Source organism: Ranitomeya imitator, chromosome 1, assembly GCF_032444005.1.
Source record: "Ranitomeya imitator isolate aRanImi1 chromosome 1, aRanImi1.pri, whole genome shotgun sequence".
Lineage (NCBI taxonomy): Eukaryota > Metazoa > Chordata > Amphibia > Anura > Dendrobatidae > Ranitomeya > Ranitomeya imitator.
This window is the reverse complement of record NC_091282.1, coordinates 100,323,519-100,345,760: the sequence shown is the minus strand read 5'-3', so window position 1 is coordinate 100,345,760 and position 22,242 is coordinate 100,323,519. Positions and strand designations below refer to the sequence as shown.

At 42.8% G+C, this 22,242-nt stretch overlaps 1 protein-coding gene across 3 annotated transcripts in view; it reads right to left on the bottom strand.

Moving 5' to 3' along the window:
- IPO11 (importin 11) overlaps positions 1-22,242 on the bottom strand; it is a 628,234-nt gene that overhangs the window by 263,258 nt on the left and 342,734 nt on the right. For all 3 annotated transcript variants that reach the window (XM_069749262.1, XM_069749270.1, XM_069749278.1), the window contains exons 25-27: positions 19,183-19,278; positions 17,904-18,017; positions 11,584-11,705 (exon numbers count right to left, since the gene is read on the bottom strand). In XM_069749262.1, coding sequence (XP_069605363.1) covers positions 11,584-11,705; positions 17,904-18,017; positions 19,183-19,278 — 332 coding nt within the window. The remainder of the gene's footprint in view (positions 1-11,583; positions 11,706-17,903; positions 18,018-19,182; positions 19,279-22,242) is intronic.

Below are 22,242 nucleotides of genomic sequence, written 5' to 3'. Positions count from 1 at the left end.
ATCAATCTCGAGATGGTGGCATATTACTAAGACATGCCATCAATGACCGGAAGGGGTCCGCGCACTGGGGTGAGCACTTAGAATACAGGTGGGGTGCTAAATGGGTGTTAAACAGTCCCGGTCTCTTTTTTGATAATCTGATAATATTTAAAAGGAATATATCTGTCTCCTTAAAGCCCCCAATGGGGCCACCAATGAATATTATATATATATATATATATATATATATATATATATATATATATTTATTTATTTATTTTTTTTTTTTATTGCAACAGTTTTTAAAACAATGGCGGTAACTTCAACAACTCCAACAAACTAGATTGATAACATTTTCATCCCGTACTTAGACTGGTTAAACAAGAGTTTGGTTTATGCCACATTTTCGGGATCCTAATTGGAGACCATTTGGTTAATTCATACCCAAAATTTAAGTTGGAAAAACAAAAGGGAAACAAATAAATGTCAAAAAGGGTTAAACAATAAAACAAGTCATCATAAAAGACATCTTAAAAAGAGAAATAAGAGTATTAGTTCAGTCTAGCCATAGTTTCTCACTTCTCGGTCAACTATCAATTCGGACCTGGCCAAAATTGTTTTAAAGATCTTCCAGGATATACCAAGCAGTTGTGTGAAAGATGGCATAGTTTTCCTTTTCTCCTCCTTATTACAGTATTTCCCAGTAGACTTTTTCCATTTTAGTAGAAATCTACCTGCTTGTGATTCTTTATTTGTAATGGCATAATTCTGTTCAATCTACTATATAATTGTCTAAGGGTCACTTCCGTCTTTCTGTCTGTCCTTCTGTCTTTCCTGCTTTCTGTCACGGATATTTTATTGGTCGCGGCCTCTGTCTGTCATGGAAATCCAAGTCGCTGATTGGTCGTGGTAAAACGCCCACGACCAATCAGCGGCAGGTGCAGTCCGGCGGCAACATGGCCGCTCCTTCCTCCCCGCAGTCAGTGCCCGCTCCGTACTCCCCTCCAGTCAGCGCTCACACAGGGTTAATGGCAGCGCTAATGGGCCGCATTATGCCGCGGTGTAACCCCCTCCATTACCGCTGCTATTAACCCTGTGTGACCAACTTTTTTACTATTGATGCTGCCTATGCAGCATCAATACGATACGATACACTTTGTTGATCCCGTGGGAAATTATAGTATCACAGCAGCACAACTAAAATCAAAAAATCATAGCATCAAAACTTAAATCATAAAAATCATAAAAGAATTACATAGTTGACATGACAGTGGAGTTGACAGAAGAACATTATACATTAGAATAGGACATACACAACGAGTGAACTGAAATGTAGAGAAATAAGTAGACATTCATATAAAATGTAGTAAAAAGATAGCAATAGTTTTTTAAAAAGATCTAATGTTAAAAATAATAATAAAAAAAAAAATCATCATATACTCACCTTCCGGCGCCTTTCCCGCTCCTCGCGACGCTCCGGTGACCGGTCCATGCATTGCAATCTCGCAAGATGATGACGTAACGGTCTCGCAAGACCGCTACGTCATCATCTCGCGAGACCGCAATGCACTCTTGAGACCGGAGCGCGCGAGGAGCGTCGGTAAACACTTCCTGGATCCAGGGGACAACGGAAGGAGAGTATATAACTATTTTTTATTTTCATTCTTTTTTTTACCGGGATATGATGCCCACATTGCTATATACTACGCGGGCTGTGCAATATACTACGCGGGCTGGGAAATACACTGTGTTCCAAATTATTATGCAAATTATATTTTTCTCGGATTTTTCTAAATGGTCGGTGCAAATGACAGTCATTCTAATAAAAGTCATCACCCGTTAGATTATACATCGAATTTTATTGAAGAAACCGCCCAATGATAACAATATAATCTCCAAAATGAATAAAAACTCAAAATGCACTGTTCCAAATTATTAGGCACAGTAGAATTTCTAAACATTTGATGTTTTAAAGAACTGAAAATGCTCATTTGTGGAATTTGCAGCATTGGGAGGTCACATTCACTGAACAAAAAAGCTATTTAACTCCAAAACCTCCTAACAGGTCAAGTTACATTTTAACATAGGGCCCTTCTTTGATATCACCTTCACAATTCTTGCATCCATTGAACTTGTGAGTTTTTGGAGAGTTTCTGCTTGTATTTCTTGGCATGAAGTCAGAATCGCCTCCCAGAGCTGCTGTTTAGATATGAATGGCCTCCCACCCTCATAGATCTTTTGCTGGATGATACTCCAAAGGTTCTCTATAGGGTTGAGGTCAGGGGAAGATGGTGGCCACACCATGAGTTTATCTCCTTTTATGCCCATAGCAGCCAATGACTCAGAGGTATTCTTTGCAGCACGAGATGGGGCATTGTCATGCATGAAGATGATTTTGCTTCTGAAGGCACGTTTCTGCTTTTTAGACCATAGAAGAAAGTTGTCAGTCAGAAACTCTATATACTTTGCAGAGGTCATTTTCACACCTTCAGGAACCTTAAAGGGCCCTACCAGCTGTTTCCCCATGATTCTGGCCCAAAACATGACTCCTTCGCCTCCTTGCTGACGTCGCAGCCTTGTTGCGACATGGTGGCAATCCACCAACCATCCACTACTCCATCCATGTGGACCATCCAGGGTTGCTCGACACTCATCTGTAAACTAGACTGTTTGAAAATTAGTCTTCATCTATGTCTGGGCCCACTGCAACCGTTTCTGCTTGTGAACACTGTTTAGGGGTGGCTGAATACTAGGTTTATGCACCACAGCAAGCCTTTGAAGGATCCTACACCTTGAGGTTCAAGGGACTCCAGAGGCACCAGCAGCTTCAAATAACTGTTTGCTGCTTTGTCATGGTTTTTTGGCAGCTGCTCTCTTAATCCAATTAATTTGTCTGGCAGAAACCTTCCTCATTATGCATTTACCTGCATGAACTCTGTCTATGCTCTGTTTCAGTCACAAATCTCTTCACAGTATGATGATCACTCTTAAGTTTTCGTGAAATATCTAATTTTTTCATACTTTGTCCAAGGCATTGCACTATTTAATACTTGTCAGCAGCAGAGAGATCCTTTTTATTTCCCATATTGCTTGAAATCTGTAGCCTGCTTAATAATGTGGACCATTATTTTTAAGTAGTTTTCCTTGAATTAGAATCACCTGGAAAACTAATTATCACATGTGTTTTAAGGTACCGTCACACATAACGATTTCGTTAACGATATCGTTGCTTTTTGTGACGTAGCAACGATATCGTTAACGAAATCATTATGTGTGACAGCGACCAACGATCAGGCCCCTGCTGGGAGATCGTTAGGACCTTTTTTTTGGTCGCTGATCACTCGCTGTCATCGCTGAATCGGCGTGTGTGACGCCGATCCAGCGATGTGTTCACTGGTAACCAGGGTAAATATCGGGTTACTAAGCGCAGGACCGCGCTTATTAACCCGATATTTACCCTGGTTACCACTGTAAAAGTAAATAAAAAAAAAAACAGTACATACTCACATTCCGTTGTCTGTCACGTCCCCCGGCGTCAGCTTCCCGCACTGACTGTGTCAGCGGCGCCGGCCGACCGTAAAGCAGAGCACAGCGGTGACGTCACCGCTGTGCTCTGCTTTACGGCCGGCGCTCACAGTCAGTGCAGGGAAGCTGACGGCGAGGGACGTGACAGACACCGGAATGTGAGTATGTACTGTTTTTTTTTTTACATTTACAATGGTAACCAGGGTAAATATCGGGTTACTAAGCGCGGCCCTGCGATTAGTAACCCGATGTTTACTCTGGTTACCCAGGGACTTCGGCATCGTTGGTCGCTGGAGAGCTGTCGGTGTGACAGCTCTCCAGCGACCACACAACGACTTACCAACGATCACGGCCAGGTCGTATCGCTGGTCGTGATCGTTGGTAAATCGCTAAGTGTAACGTTACCTTAAGATTGATTTCAGTGATCCATTGAGCCCTGAGACACAATACCATCCACGAGTTTATTTGAAAAACAAAACAATTAAATCTTTATGACACTTAAATCCAATTAGCATAATAATTTGGAACACAGTGTATACTACGTGCGCTGGGCAATATACTACGCGGACTGGGCAATATACTACGCGGGCTGGGCATTATACTGCGCGCTGGGCAATATACTACGCAGGCTGTGCAATATACTACGCGGGCTGTGCAATATACTACGTGACTGGGCAATATACTACGTGACTGGGCAATATACTATGTGGCTGGGTAATATAGTACGTGACTGTGCAATATACTATGTGGCTGGGCAATATACTACGTGGCTGGGCAATATACTACGTGGCTGGGCAATATACTACGTGGCTGGGCAATATACTAAGTGGCTGGGCAATATACTACGTGACTGGGCAATATAGTACGTGACTGGGCAATATACTATGTGGCTGGGCAATATACTATGTAGCTGGGCAATACAGTACGTGACTGGGCAATATACTATGTGGCTGGGCAATATACTACGTGACTGGGCTATATACTACGTGGTTGGGCAATATACTACGTAGCTGGGCAATATACTATGTGGCTGGGCAATACACTACGTGACTGGGCAATATACTACGTGACTGGGCAATATACTACGTGACTGGGCAATATAGTACATGACTGGGCAATATAGTACATGACTGGGCAATATACTACGTGACTGGGCAATATACTACGTGACTGGGCAATATAGTACATGACTGGGCAATATACTACGTGACTGGGCAATATACTACGTGGCTGGGCAATATACTACGTGACAGGGTAATACACTACGTGACTGGGCAATATACTACGTGGCTGGGCAATATACTACGTGACTGGGCAATATACTACGTGGGCTGTGCAATATACTACGTGGACATGCATATTCTAGAATACCCGATGCGTTAGAATTGGGCCACCATCCAGTCTCCAAATAAAGTTTAAGCTGGGTTATCAGGTCAGGTATAGAGGGGGAGAAGGGTTTTAACCAGTGTTTAAGAATTCATTTCTTCAATAGCAGTATTATGATATGCAAACGTTTGCAGACATTATTGTCTAACTCTGAGCCTTCTCAGTAGTGGAGGAGTGCTATTTGAGGAGATAGGGGGTGTAATGAGGTATAAAATGTGCTTTCTAAATTTGAGACTGATTTCTAGAAAGATGCAGTATCTGGGCACAGCCAAATGCCATGGTAAAGATTAGAATTAGGAAGTTGGCATTTGGGGCAAGCAGTTAACTTATCTGCTGCTGGGTCTGTTTTAGAAATACTGAATGCGAAAATAGTCTCATGCATGAGCAAAAGTTCATTTTAATCAATAGATTTTGGAATAATAATACCTTCCACAATTGGATGTGTTTATATAAAATGTTCCTGTGCTGAGATAATCTTATAAATGTGCCCCTGCTGTGTACTGTGTAATGGCTGTGTCTGACCGTACAGGAACATGGTCTGATCATACCGCAGCTCCTGGGAAGGTGGAGTAAAAGAGAGTATAAAGACATTACAGCATGGGACCACAGCAGATTGTAATCCCTAGCGTTAGGAAGGTTTATACCCCCATCATCCTTAGAAGTCATGAGTTTAGATTAACCCATTCTGGGACACTTCCCTTTCCAATACATTTTAATTAAGTGTGTGGTGACAGACAACTCCTGAGCTATGAGCAGCAAGAACACTCTGTGTTTCGCCATTCATAGCTTCAGCATGGAAGATCTCATGCTGGCGCACAATGTAGCACCCAATGCCAGAACTAGTCCAGGGAAATAGAAGCCACGCCAAACATACTAGACCTGGCTGATTAGCACATCAACAGAGGAGAAACAAAAGCATTTATGATGGTCATCACGCCAGAGTTTATCCAGACAATGCACCTGATTAAAAAAATAAGGATAATGATGTGTATGATATTAGTGGTAGTTTGGTGGCTTGAGGGAACCTGACCGGTTCCTTAAAAAATCATGAACAAAATCATTACAAAATACCAGTCACGAGGTGTGGCACTTCTAGCCAGCGGTCCACTGCCTGTTCTGAAGTGTAATCCATCTCCAGAGGTAGAAAATCTAGAAAGTTGGGGCAAGGCTTGGTCTCTCTGCTTCTGCTCTCCTGTCACACGACATAACAGAAAGGATGGCTTTTAGTTTAGGTCAGACAAGCCACTGGACAATGACAGGATCAATGTATGCTGGGAAGTGAGGGAAGGTAGTGCTGTTGGGTGAAAAGAAACCACCAACTCAAGAGACGATGACAAGATACCGGCTGACAACTGGGACATTTCCTAGTCATATTAGACTGGTATGGGCACCAAAATCAGTTTTAACTTGTTATGGGGCTTGAAGAAGTAAGACCACCTTTTTCTAGTTTCACTCATTTTGTGAAAGGACAGGGGAGCTATCTTAGGCTTATTTTACAGTTTGTTGTTTCATTTCTATTACCGGGTATTTATTTTTTACTTTTACCATTAGCAATGCCATTTGCATGCAGACACATTACTTTGCTAACTGCTTTAATTTCTGAGTAGGATTTGGCTTTGATGAGAACTTTTAGATAAATGATTTAGATCAGCACTTCTACAACTATGATGGTGGTTTGTTTTATGACTTGATTGTTTTGTATCTGCTTTTTTATTCTTCAGTTTTTGTTGTTGTAAATCTGCACCCAAACAAATCAGCTTCATGTCTGGTTTAGCTTTTTCTTTTTGTCTGGTTTAGCTTTTGAGTAGATTTGGCTACCAATTGTGAGACCATATTCTGGCTGTTAAGACTCCAATAGACAATAGAAAAAATCTGTGAAGTTCGCTATTTACTACTGAACCAATTAAGCCTCTTTCTTTTTTCCAGGCAGTACATTGAAGAATCTTTCATGTTCTTCCACAGTAGGGAAGATTCATCACATAGACTGAGGGGAGTCAGATCAAAGCAAAGATAACATTCTGGTAATGTAATCTGCAGAGGTGACAGATGGAATTAGCAAAATTTATACAGGAAGGTAAACACCTAGGAGAGAAATGGACTATAGCTGGAAAGAATCAATCAATGCTGAAATAAAGAGACCTTCAACGAGCTTATGTAGTGGAATACATGCTGCCAATGCTTCCGATGAAAGAAAAGGAATTTACGGACAGGAGACTATATGATGGCATGGGTACCCCCGTATCATTATACGCTACCATATTTTGCTCTAAGTCACCCCCAAAACAGGACTGCTCATCTCTAGAAACAATACTTTTAGTGGGAAAGAATCCCATTCAACCGTGAAGAGCTTCACATTGTCGACATTTTATGGAATTTTTTTCACATGGGATTCAGGAATTGAACCGAACAAACTAAGAAATATGTAGGATCCATTAAGGCTCCAAACATGAAACCTAATAAAAAGCCTAGTATTCATCCGTTGCCAACTAAGGACTCTTTCAGATGTCTGTGATCATCGGTCCGATCTCGGATCGCAATTCACGGACTGGCAGTGTGTCTCCCTATCCGACTGTGACAGCTTCATATATTTCTACGAGGAGGTCGCGCTCGGTTCGGGAGATACGGTCACTGCATTGTGATCCGAGATGAACCGATGGTCAAGGACAACAGAAAGCGCCCTAAGATGTTATTTACCAAAACCAAAAGGCTAGTATTTGCCTACACGACATCATTTATAATGTAATGACATCATAGGAATCCTGTTCGAACTAAGACTGTAAGCTAACAGTCCTGAAAAGGTTTTTCTATGTTCCAAGTTCACTTTTCTATTGTCAGAAAAGACCTTGTACTGTAACAATGCGGATGGGGCGGATAAATGGTTTCAGCATCATTTGACTTCCGCAACTGAAAAATTGTTATTGGTCAATTATGATTCAATGAATCAACAAAAAATATTTTGTCTTCACTCTCTGTTTTTACTTTACTGATTTAACGCTTTATGATGGGAACTTCGCCTTAAATATGACAGCATATAACCTATAGAGTGAAATTTCTCCTGCCCATCTAACTATCACAGAAAAAGAATGGATCCAATAGCTACTGATAGATTATGCTCATTAAAAGAAGCCACCCAAATAAAGATAATGGCTAGCTATAAGTGAAGTTCTATGGCCAGCTATAAACTAGGGAAGTGTCAATCTAGATAATTGGCTCTCTGGAGTTTCACTAACACCAGTAATCTTGTTGGTCTCCACCTTATTATTGGGAAAGCCAGAGGTAATTGACATGGGGGACATATTCATATATCATAGCTGGGCACATGCATCAGTAATCAATGACTTTTTACATTAACAAACAGACTGATATCTTTTTAAAAAAAATTCAGTCCCTGAACATTATTTTTTTCCAATTTGTTATATGTAAGAAGGCACGTGTTTAGAAAGTTGAGTGATTTTTTTGTACAATGATGGAACTGGAATAACAGGCAATACTTTCTGTTATTAAAGGGGTTATAAAGTTTTCTAAATTTGAAAGCCTATCTTCAGGACAGATTATGGACATCCAGCCATCGGCAATCCCCTTCATCACGTGTTTGAAGGGACAGGTGCTCTCTTGTGATGTGTCCTCTTCATTGTCCACACTGCTCCGGCCTACAGAACACCATGCATTAGTAGCAATCTGGGGAATCTGGAGTGAGAATCATCACTTTGGACTCTTTGCGGTCTTCTCAATGCACTTCAAGAGTATGGGATTCAGGGATGTGGGATATGCCAAACTAAGATCCACAAGACCCAGGTTTCCCAGAGCAGCAACATGCATCTACTTGCTTGCCTTCCTTTCTAATGCATCCTGGTGTCATCTTTTCCTAAAGTAAGCAACGTGCGCAACCATCCACATGTTGTGAAAGAAATGTAGGCAACATCTTCCTTTTCTCCATTCTTCAATTCTGATGCTCATATGCCAATTTGTAGGCACATTCGGCCATAGATGGAGGTCAGGCTGCTCAACCCATTACAGTGCAATCTATGATGCGCCTTATGCTCTGGCGTCTTTCTGTCATTGTCAGCAATAACCAGACATGTTAGTATTTGCTCTCTATCTACATCAGTTAGTTATGAATGCCAATGACTAACACTTGGCCGATTGGCCTTCCATCTCCTTTGAAGAAACTCTGTAGAAGTTGTGTAGACATCACGGTTTGGCCCCTGTCAAAGCTGCTCATTCCCTGCTCTTGCCCACTTTTTTATGGGTTCTAACACCAACTTCAAAAACTCAATGGTTTCTTGCTGTACAATATATACCAAGCCATGACAAGTACAGTCAGTGTTACTTACGTTACAATTATAACTTGATTTAGGATTAGATCAGGATGGATAGACAAATATAGGGGCCAATACATGAAAGCTTTTCACCATAAAAGTAGCATAAAACATTGGAAAAGTCACAACGTTTCTGTGCAAAAATGTTGTTTGTTTTTTTCTCGCCACTTTCGATCAGCTCTGCTGAAATGGGCAGGGCTGGAGAGGAGGAGCTGGGGTGACATGTGGCCTCTCACCTTGTGGAATTCACCAAATGTGTCAGTGTGACTCTTCTTGAAAGAGGCGCCAAATTCATTAAGTGGCAAGAGACTCTTTGGTGTCGTTACTCTGTCAAGACTGGCATAGAGTGAGCTTGTGCTACTCAAGTCTTGATGAATCGCCACTGTAATGGTTGTATATAGCTGATAACCAAAGGAAAAATGGATAACAGAGCAGTACTAAATATATATATTGATATAGTATAAACATGAACAAATATATAAAATATAAAAGGGTAGCAACACCTTAGTGCCACGTATGAGCAAGGGATTGGTATAAAGGTCTATATACGTGCCTAATAGGAGTCAAAAAAGAAAGAAATACACAGGTAGTGACTCTATAAGTATATAGTCATCAGGCCATGAAATAACCTGAAGGGAAATAACTATGAGTAAAGTAATATAAAGTGCAAAGTTTATAAAGTGGTCAAAACCGACCTAATAGAAAGGAGCAGTCAGATGTTAAGAATTGGTAAGAAGTGACATACATTTCTATATAAGATAGCAATCCAAATACAGGTGAAAATCCAGGAGGAAACTGGGCCAAGTACAGGCACTGACACTGGTATATTGAATGACTCAAAGTAACAAAGCATAGGCAAACCGAGGAGACCAATCTGCTGCAGAGGCGGGATAGGCAGATCCCAATGCGTGTTTCGCAATGTGCTTCTTCAGGGAGTGTGGTGTCAGGGGTTATACTAGGCTTAGCGCATAAAGCATACTGCTGTACTCTTTGGTTTGCTTGTATACAGACAGATAGATATTACATATTCTCTATAGTAAAAAATAATTAAACTGCAATAACACTTACCATGGTTAAATTGAATGTAAATGCTAACATATAAAGGCTAGTAGAGGGCTGTGGGTAAACGCTTTATGAAATCAGAGATTCTAGAATCAGGAGTCTGATTTTACTTATTGTTTAGTAGGGGTAAGCCGAATGCACATCAACATTGTGACTCCGAGCTTATATATTACTACTGAATATTTCCGAAATGCTTAAGCTGCACCATCAAAATCTCCAGGGATGTGTAACTGTATGTCTATATAGCTGCAATGAAAAGGCTGTCTGACCATTTAGTTTCAGGAATGCATCGCTCCCCTGCCTCCCAGCTTGCCTATAAGCTCCTGATTGACAGTTTTGACAAGCACTGTCACTCCCCTGGCCCACGTTGTATGTCCTCTGCACCATCAGTGGGGGCACTGAAACTGGCCAGATCCTGCAATGGGTTTACAAGATCTAAAGCAAAGACTTTGTAATCACTGGGAACTTGTCTAGGAAACTGGTCATCACTGATAGACTGCAGAGGTGGCCGACAGCCCATGTAATGAGCAACAATCAGTAGAGTTAAAAATTCCTTAAAGGCAATCAGTCAGCAGGTTTTTGCTTCCTCATCTGCGAGCAGAATGATGTAGATAAAGAGACCCTTAATCCAACAAAGTGTCACTTAGATTAGTGGGTGCAGCCACTGTGACACAATCAGAAATTTTAGATTTAGAATACAGCAGAGCTGAGAAAGCTAATCCCGCCCATACCAGGCTCTGTATGTACAAAGTCCATAGACAGTGAGCTGCTCATCACAGGAGGGGGCGTGGCTGGACTAATGTAGTCCAGTAATGTTAATCTCTTAGCTGTAAATCCTTCACAGTTAGTAAACAGCACTTTGACAAGTGACACAACCCTGAATTCTGAGTTTCAGCCTCTATCTCCTGGTGTTTTCAGATTACATAGCAATAACCTGCTGACAGATTGCCTTTAAAGTTCCTCGTCATTATCACAAAGTAAATAGCAATGCTGCTTGTTTTTTTTCAATCACTTTGATAATTTGTACTCTCATTTATGAAGAGATACAGTTTGATTGATTAATACAAAGAGGAGTCAATGACATTTCAATGTCATTTCTGCATGATTTATGGCAATGCCCAGAGCTACTATACTAATTTATAGAGGGGTTAGGTCAACAACAGCACAGTAGATCCACTCTTTATTCCCAGCATTTGTAATAATTATCGTGCCCCTTGTGATAGTCGCCTACAGGCATATAAGGGGCTTGAGATCCTTGTAATATAATAGAAAACCTCTAACAACAGAAGAGCACACACCGGACTACTCTTACCTGTTAACTGTGGGCAGCAGAGACGCCAAAGCAAGAGCAGAAAGCTTCCTCCTCTCCGGCTGTGTGATGTTGTCCATCCTATCCACCCACATTTCAATTATATTTCCGAGAATCTGGTCAGCCTGAAAAGACAATCATCTAATGATGAGCAACATACAAAAAGAACTAAAAGAACAAGTTCTACTTCAATAAACAGGAAGAACAAATTATGTTACCAGATCAGCCATTGTTACGCGGAAGCCTGCGATAGCGTAATTATACCGGCGGTAATTCCTGGCAGAATAGGTACAAGAGTGTTCTCTCTCAGCCTCGGGGACTTTCTCCTTGTAATCACTTCCCTTTAACTGAATGCAAACTGAACTCAATTCCCTGAATGCTACATTGCTACTTCTTGGACTTTTCTTAAGGCAAAACTGGAAAACCCAAACCTAATAATCTGTCATGTAAACCATCAAATAACCTCATTACCTGCTTGTCTCTGCCGAAGTGTACAACTAATGCACTCCATGTGGGTGGACATGTCTGGAAGGTAACACTGCAGTGAAGTAGAGAAATATACATTTGCTATATCTTTCTCGAGTGGCCAATTAGAATATGGAATTCCACATATAATCTGTGCTCCATTTGCTTCGGGACACTGCTCAGAGCCTACACTGAAAACTTGTGTCAGATATGTTGGGAAAAATATTCCATGATGGGCCCATTGTAAGTCAATGAGTCCTTTATTACTGGCGGTAACTCAGCTGGAAAGCCCATAAGTGTAGGATCACTGAGGGTTTGACCATTAGAAACCCCGCTGATCACGAGAACAAGGGTCCAAGAGTCTCCCATGTGAATGCAATCGTAGCAAGTGTGAACACTGCTCCACTCGGAGTCTATAAGAGTGGCGGTGGCACATACTCACCACCCCAGCATTCACGCAGGCAACTTTGAGTTCTCGGCAGCTAGATCCCCAGCCATCATATATTTCACATTTTTCGTGTATAGAGGTGATAAATAATGTTGATGGGACAACTCTTTAAAGGATCTAGTCTTATGCGGAGAACTGACAAAAATAGTGATTACTGTGAACTGCAAAATGTAGCTTTTTAACACCAATTTATGAATCAAACGGCTTTTCCAAGATAACGAAGGATTCTGGAAAACCATTTCTCTGTGCAGAGTGTGAGAAATTAAAAATGGCTTAGATAAACCCAAAGCCTCAAAATGTATCTGAAGCCCATTACGTTTCCCGACTTCTCTCTTCCAGGCAGTGAGATCACATTACAAGATTATAGCGAGACTATGCCATAATTGGCTTATGGCCATGTAATGTCACCTCAGCAGAGGAAACAAAAAGGGTAAAAGGTTGTGGTTTTGGAGACAATTAAAAAAAATTGCCCATTCATTCAGAATATTTATGAGGTCAAACACTGATGATGAATGAGAGGATCGGCTCGCAATCTCCATCCTGGTTCTTCCCAAAAGTGTACAATGAGGATTAGGTCAGAGCTCAGCATGGACGGTCATGTTTTTCCACACCAAACTCACCTAACCATGGCCTTATAGAACTTGCTTTGTACAATAGAGGCCTAGTCATGCGAAAAGAAAAGGTCCTTACTCAAATTGTTCTCACAAAGTTGGAAGCGTACCATTGACAAAATATTTGGAAAACCCATTCATGGCATTATCCCTCCTCCACAAAACTTCATAGTTGGCATAATGCAGTCATGCAGGTACATTGCAGTAAGGTTGGTTTTTGTTAAACCGAGACTTGTCCATCAGACTTCCACATAGAGACCCTTGATACATTACTCCATAGAACACTTTTCCACTCCGCCTGAGGCAACATGCATTATACCACTCAATCCATCACTTTGCATTGTGCTTGGAAATGTAAGGCTAGCATGTGGTTGCTTGGCTATGGAAACCCATGTCATTAAACTCCCGGAGCATAGTTTTTGTGTTGATCTTAATGCTAAAGGAGGATTCAGAGGAATCTGCACAGCTGTCATAGGTTTACCGCGTCAGAGAGGAGCCAGAAGGCAGTCTGATTTCTCGTACTCCTGCACTTATTAGAAGCACTTCACTATAGTTCGGCATAAAGGGGAGTGTCTTTTTTCTGTAATGGAAAGGGTAATTTTGTGGGTACTTGTCCTTCGTACTTGTCCTTCCCACACTGTATACAACCGCCAAAAAACTAAGGAGCCCAGGTTGTGGAGTGATTAAGGTAGATCAAATTTTTTTCTACTGACTGAGATCCATCTGGGTTAAAATAAGGTGGATATTTCAGCCTTTCTGGACAGTGGGGAGGGGTTTAATTTGGTTGATGCTAGGTTTGTCCAGGTCCAGGGCCACAAACCACATACACTGTCAAAACCTATACGCATAATCCCCGTTGACACCGCACCCTTGAGCCAGGGGTATTTTACTCTGAGGGATACATCTACAAGTAGGGGCTATGCACTCAGAATATATTAACTGTTAGGTGCCAGAGGATTTGCCCTCTCCTGTGGTTCTTGGACTACCTTGGCTTACGCTGCACAACCCTGTGGTAATTAGCAGACTCAGGAGGTGGTAAAGTGTACAGAGTCATTTCAATGACATTGTTTGGGCACTCAGATAGCCAGGTTTGGTACTCAATCTGTGACTGAATACCTGACTTTGGAAATGTCAACTTTCCTCCCCATCGTCGTTATGATTGCGCCGTTAATCTTATTCCTGGGGCTAAGCTGCCAAAGAGCAGACTATATAATATCTTTGCTCCAGAGAGGTAGGCCGTGAAGGACCATATCGCTGAAAGTATGTCAAAGGGTCATATCAGACCATCCTCATCCCCCATTGTTGCAGGGTATTTCACTGTGAAGAAAAAAGATCCTCTCCCTCTCACCCCGGACCTTTTTAACAAGATTGTAGGAGTAAAATGGTTTCCAAAACTGGATCCTAAGGAGTCGTATAATCTAGTTTGTATTAAGGAGGGGGATTAGTGGAAAAAAGCCTTCAATACACCCGAGGGACACTATGATACCTTGTGATGCCATTTGGGTCGACGAATGCTCCTGCCGTCTTTCGGCACTTTGTAAATGACATTTTTAGTCACCTGGAAGGTAGATTTGATGTGATCTATCTTGACAACATATTCATTTATTTGCCTTACTTCAAGTCACATCAGGCACATGTCAGGCAAGTCTTACAGATACTCAGAGATAAGAAACTATTTGTCAAACCAGAGAAATGTAAGCTCTTGGTTCAGGGGATTTTCTGGGTTATTTATTATTGTCCACCAGTTTTCGCATGGATCCAGTGAAAGCCTGGGTGTTACTGGATTGGGATTGTCTTGAGGACTTAAAGGCGTTACAAAGGGTTTTTGGTTTAACAAAATACTACCGTATGTTCATCAAAAATGTTTCAGTAGGGCCAAACCTTTGCTGATTATGACCAGGAAAGTTACGGACTTTTCCATATGGTCCAGTTCGGCCAGGGAAGCATTAGATACCTTGAAAAAGTGTTTTACACCTGAACCAATTCTTATACAGTCTGAGGGCACTCAGCCATTAATTGTAGATGTTGATGCGTCTCACTGTATTGTCGCAGGGTCCATCTCCTGGTAAATGGCGTCCGTGTGTATACTTTTCAACGAAAATGTCTTTCAAAGAATAAAAACTATGACATTAGTAAGAGGGAACTTTTGACAATTAAATTGGCTTTTGAAGAGTGGCATAATTTTCTGGAGGGGGCAGTTCATCCTGTCATGGTAATCACGGATCATAAAAATCTTTTATATGTAGAATTGAAAAAACATCCTAGCGCCTCGACAGGCAAGATGATCGTTATTCTTCACCACATTAAACTTTTTTGTGACATATGGATCGGGGAACAAAAACATTAAGGCAGATGCCTTATCTCGTTGTTTTCCTGGGGGTAGAGATAATTGTGAACCGGTTCCTATACTACAAAAAGGGTTGGTTATTGTGTCTATATGCTTTGATCTGGAGAAGGAGGTTGTAGAGGCTCAAAGGGACAGACCTGCTGCCTGTCCATTAGGTAAACTGTTCATACCTGTGAATCTCCATCTTCAAATTTTAAATGAACAAGTGGAACAGTTTTCATGATCTATTATATCTGTGTGGCAAGGGGTTTTTAATAATCTGAAGAAGATGGCGTCCAAATTTAAGTGTGTGGCTGATCGGAGACGTTTGGTGGGTACAGAGCTGTGTGTTGGTGATTGGTGTGGTTGTCCTCGAGGAACATTAAGTTGAAGGTTCCTTCTTGGAAACTGGGACCTAGGTTCATTGGCTTATAAGATTGTGGCTGTAGTCAATCATATAGCATTCCGCCTTGCTTATCGATTGATTCGTTGGTCGCTTCAGTATCTGGTACACTGGAAGGGTTACGGTCCTGAAGTGAGGATGTGGGTACCAGCACCTGACGTCCATGCAGTCTGGCTAAGGCTAGTTTCACACATCAGCTTTTCAGATCCGTTGCAAATTGTGAAAAACTAATGCAACTGATCCGTGATGTCTGATTTCTCGTACCCCTGTACTGATTAGAAGAACTTCACCTTCATATTAAACAGTGCAGGTTTCTACTAGCAGTGCAGGGGTTAATCTGTTCAGTTGAGAGCTCCTGGAAGCTTTCCTGCTCTCAGCTGTTCAGTGTTGGCCACTCTCTTCTGCTCTATATACTCGCCTCCGGCAAGCAGGTAATGAAAGTTATTTTGAAACTGCCTGGTTCTGGAGCTGGAGGTGTTGGTTGTTTGAGGAGGCATTTTGGAGTGTTGTTCAGGAGACTGTAGCTTGGTGATTTGTCTGTGTGCATATTCTCATCCTCTCCTATTTATTTTTCCCTTCCTATACTTCCCGGTGTTCCACTTCCCTTCTTAGACTGGTTTGTGTATTCATATACACAACAACTTGGGTGAGGGAGGGACAGATAAGGGCTGATTCAGTAGCTCAGTAAGGCTAGTGGGCCCCAGCGTTTTCACCATCAGAAATAATCCGGTGAGCAGAGATGGCCAGGACGCCCCTAGCTTTAGGGATAGGGAAGGGGCCCTAGCCCGGGGATATCTTGCAACTGTGCCGTGACAACAACATTCCTGATTTTCACACACTGACTTGTCATACCGGTGGCTTCCGATTACAGAATCATGCTCAAATTCAGTGCGCTCTTTAGAACGACCCCTTCTTTCACATGGTTAAAGGTATGAGTACTACACCTGTGGCAATGGGACTGAATAAATACCCGGAATACAGTGATTTAAAGGGGTGTTCACACAGTGTACAAGTAGACATGCATGTGATCAAAGCTACAACCATTGCCTTCTCCAGGAAATGGAAGTTTTGTATGATAAGTTGCAAGTCGACTGCTCACACGTTGCTAGTTCAGGCAATGTTAAAATATTGGGCAGGCAGAGAGGAGGGGAAAAGAGGGGGATGGAGCTGCAATATTATATTGTAAGAAAGGAGTGGAAGACCAATCAAGAAGCACAGATGTGTCGGAGGCTGCAGACCGTCGCTCTGCAACTGACTGAAGAAGGTCTCAGCAGTTTGCTCTGTAGACTTCTTCCCCGGCTCTAGCTGACAAACCTGGAGCGGGGTGTTTATAACTCCCAGCTTGCCAATGGAAGTTGCCGGTGATATTTCCATTTCCCTGTTGAGGCTCGGAGTTATAGCAGTCAGCTATCTTCTTCTTTGATATTTGAAGGAGGTCTGTGTTTCTCTCTGAGTCTACTCAAGCTAAGTGTTCTTCTTGCTTGTGTATCCCTTCTGTATTTAGTGGTAGTGGGGATTGACTAGTGTTCATTCTGTTCTAGACTGCTCATAAATAGGTGAAGAACTTATATAGGGACATTAGGGTAGACATGGTGACTACACCCACCCCTCCCTTCCCTAGTGTTGGGTTCCTTTCCAATTATCCCTTCGTGTTGCACTTAAGTCTTTCCTACACTGTGCGTGACACATGAGGGTGAAAATGTTGTTTAACAAAAAAAAATAAATACAAAAATAAGGAAAAAAGCCCCAAATATGAGGGTTATACACATAATTTTTGAGTAAGTATATCTAATTTACATCTACAGCTGCCTAAACAGAGATAGTTGACAGCATCATCACATATTTCTCAATTCAGCAAAGAGTTTTCTCACAAATTCATAAGAAAAATAAATTGCTGCATGCACCAATGCATAGCGCATTAAGGACCGCTGTATTCTTTACTAATCATGTTTTATTTGGTGGACATCTTAGAAAAAGCTTCATTTTTCTCATGCCTCAGTATCGTCACTGTTTCCAAGAGCGATCAGCATATTCATGAGGATTCGCTTTACTTGTGTATCCCATACTAACCTCCTGACTGTACTCCTGTGCCATCTGATTTAATAATGAAGAAAAGCAGGCTTGGTTCTGCAGAAGGACACGTCCAAGGACACCAAGGTAGGTAGACATTACAACAGGATATCTCTACAAGTTGACAAAAATGTACAATTTAGTATTTTGAATATTCAGTATGACACAATCCCAGATTTTTTCTCCAGAGCAGTGGCATAAGAGGTCTCTAAAAACAAGACGGCCAAGAAAAAGCAAGCTAAAATCGGGCAAATGAAAACTAAAAATGGATCTGACACCATCCAAAAATTGCCTCGGAGTCCACATAACACAGGTGAACAAGTCTCTCAGCCACAAACCTTCTATGTTCATACTAACAAGTGATTAAGGAATGGTGAGCTGCTCAGACATGAGTAAGGGGCAATATTGTATGTTTGGATGGTCAGCATGTCACCAAAGGTCACAGATGAAGAGCATTGTTTGCTATGTAATCTGAGAGCACCATGACGTAGGGGCAGAGATCCCGTTTCCAGCGATGTGTCACTTGCTGGTCTGCATGCTTTCAATTTTCTACAATCACTGTTTTCTCTGCTGCAGATCTACCAGATCTCTGAAAAACGAGCTCTGTATAACCCCACCCACACCACTAATTGGCAGCATTCTGTGTACACTGTGCATAGGCAGAAAGCTGCTAATCAGCGCTGGGGATAAGGTTGGACAAGGAGGCACAAGGCAGCGAGACCTGTAATGCTAATCTCCTACTGATAAAACACTGATTGTATTGAAACAGCAACACACATCCCATTAAGTGACACATCTTTGGAATCAGGGTCTCAGTCTCAGACTCTACATCATGCTGCTCTAGAATTACTTAGCAAAAACTTGCTGACAGATTTCCTTTAATGGTAGGAATATGGTGTTTGGCACTGTTATGGGAATCATTGTCATTAATCAGTAGACACTATCTGGTAAGGGCTCATGATACTGAAGTTTTAACAGGCTAATGAGTCATCTAGAGCATTAGTGGCCATATGTGCTACCAGAAAGTGGGACCTGTACTGCCATGTAGGATGCAGATGTGATGCACACGAAATAACTCAAAAAAGCATATGCAGCAAATCTACAAAAGAGATCTTTAGCCATAAGATGCCAACCATTAGATGTGGCGGCTGCTTATTTTGCACTTTGCTGCTCACTGTATGATGTCATTATTCCCTGGCCATATCGCGGCATTATACAATCACTGTATACCATGGGCATCTAATATCTGTTCCATTACCGTATGCAATAAACAGATTACCTCTCCATCCAGAATGCCTCTAAAGACTGGCGGCAGCAAGGCATGAAACATTTGTGGTCCAACAACTGGATTTACCATGAGGATATTCTCCACAACCTAAAAAAAAAAAAAAGATACAGAATATCTATCATCCCAATGAGCAAAGCAAACAAAACAGGTCCTAATACACGACAATACGAACTATGCAAAACAGTGATGGAGATGTGAGGTTATCAAACGTTCTTTCCTGCACTGAGATAACACATAAAGGGATTGTCCTCTTTTGGCGGTCATTTTTTTTTCCTACTTAAAGGGAACCTGACATGTCCTTCTTAGCATGTAAACTGCCCCCCGAGTGTTAGTGATGCAATGTGCATCACTAACATGTTTTTTTTTCATTAAAAATGGGGCTGTAATCATGTAGTTAGATTGTACCTGCTCATTAATCAACGGGGTGTGCTTCATTTCATCCAGTCATTGCTGGCGCCACCAACGCAATTTGGGTGATGTTCCTGGGGTTGTGCTGACGTCACTCAAATCCGTTTTGAAAAATCCTGCACTCGCAAAGTGTCGATCGGGCAGCCACGCTTGCACAGTGTAGCTGTGTGTAGTGCCCGGCTTCACCGTGTGCGCGGGACTTTTCAAAGAGGATTTGAGTGACGTCGGCGCAACCCCGGGAACATCACCCAAATTGTGTGGGCGGAACCTACTGTGACTGGTTAAAATGGAGCACACCCCTATAACTAAATGAGCAGGTATGATATAACTATATAAAGTGCTTTTTCCACAAGATTAGACTGCCATTTTTAATTAAAAAAAAGTGTTTGTGATGCACATGGCATCACTAACAACACACTGGGGACAGTGCTGATGTGTCGGGGACATGATGTCTTTTATACTATTATAACATAGGTATCACGGATTCTTCTCTTGTACATCTTAGTCCAGCTCTCCTCGCAGACGGTACAGCTATCCTCACAGACGGTACAGCTATCCTCACAGACGGCACAGCTATCCTCGCAGACGGCACAGCTATCCTCGCAGACGGCACAGCTATCCTCGCAGACGGTACAGCTATCCTCGCAGACGGTACAGCTATCCTCGCAGACGGTACAGCTATCCTCGCAGACGGCACAGCTATCCTCGCAGACGGTACAGCTATCCTCACAGACGGTACAGCTATCCTCACAGACGGCACAGCTATCCTCGCAGACGGTACAGCTATCCTCGCAGACGGTACAGCTATCCTCGCAGACGGTACAGCTATCCTCGCAGACGGCACAGCTATCCTCGCAGACGGTACAGCTATCCTCCCAGACGGTACAGCTATCCTCACAGACGGTACAGCTATCCTCACAGACGGTACAGCTATCCTCACAGACGGCACAGCTATCCTCGCAGACGGCACAGCTATCCTCGCAGACGGCAAAGCTATCCTCGCAGACGGTACAGCTATCCTCGCAGACGGTACAGCTATCCTCACAGACGGTACAGCTATCCTCACAGACGGTACAGCTATCCTCACAGACGGCACAGCTATCCTCGCAGACGGCACAGCTATCCTCGCAGACGGCAAAGCTATCCTCGCAGACGGTACAGCTATCCTCACAGACGGTACAACTATCCTCACAGACGGTACAGCTATCCTCACAGACGGTGCAGCTGTCCTCACAGACGGTACAGCTATCCTCACAGACGGTACAGCTATCCTCACAGACGGCACAGCTATCCTCGCAGACGGCACAGCTATCCTCAGACGGTACAGCTATCCTCACAGACGGCACAGCCATCCTCGCAGACGGCACAGCTATCCTCGCAGAGGGTACAGCTATCCTCGCAGACGGTACAGCTATCCTCGCAGACGGTACAGCTATCCTCACAGACGGTACAGCTATCCTCACAGACGGTACAGCTATCCTCGCAGACGGCACAGCTATCCTCGCAGACGGTACAGCTATCCTCACAGACGGTACAGCTATCCTCGTAGACGGTACAGCTATCCTCACAGACGGTGCAGCTATCCTCACAGACGGTACAGCTATCCTCACAGACGGTACAGCTATCCTCACAGACGGCACAGCTATCCTCGCAGACGGCACAGCTATCCTCGCAGACGGTACAGCTATCCTCGCAGACGGTACAGCTATCCTCGCAGACGGCACAGCTATCCTCGCAGACGGTACAGCTATCCTCACAGACGGTTCAGCTATCCTCACAGACGGTACAGCTATCCTCAGACGGTACAGCTATCCTCGCAAACGGTACAGCTATCCTCGCAGACGGTACAGCTATCCTCGCAGACGGTACAGCTATCCTCGCAGACGGTACAGCTTTCCTCGCAGATGGTACAGCTATCCTCACAGACGGTACAGCTATCCTCACAGACGGCACAGCTATCCTCGCAGACGGTACAGCTATACTCACAGACGGTACAGCTATCCTCACAGACGGTACAGCTATCCTCAGACGGTAGAGCTATCCTCGCAAACGGTACAGCTATCCTCGCAGACGGTACAGCTATCCTCGCAGACGGTACAGCTATCCTCCCAGGCGGCACAGCTATCCTCACAGGCGGCACAGCTATCATCACAGGCGGCACAGCACAGCTCTCCGGTTAACACAATGGCAGCTGGTGGAAGAGCATGTGTCCCAGACATGTCCAACAGCCTCCACCAACTAAAAATACCACAAATGGGAAAACAACTTTTCTGTTAGATGAGGCTGATGATAGACACATGTCCCTCCTCCATCAGAAACCAAATTGCGGACAGGAGAGCTGGCTACATGAACAAGTAAAAAAGAACCTGAAAAAAAATACAAATATATATATATACATATATATATATATATATATATACTAGATGGTGGCCCGATTCCAACGCATCGGGTATTCTAGAATATGCATGTCCACGTAGTATATTGCACAGCCCACGTAGTATATTGCCCAGGGACGTAGTATATTGCTTAGTCACGTAGTATATTGCCCAGTCACGTAGTATATTGCCCAGCCACGTAGTATATTGCCCAGTCACGTAGTATATTGCCCAGCGACGTAGTATATTGCCCAGTCACGTAGTATAT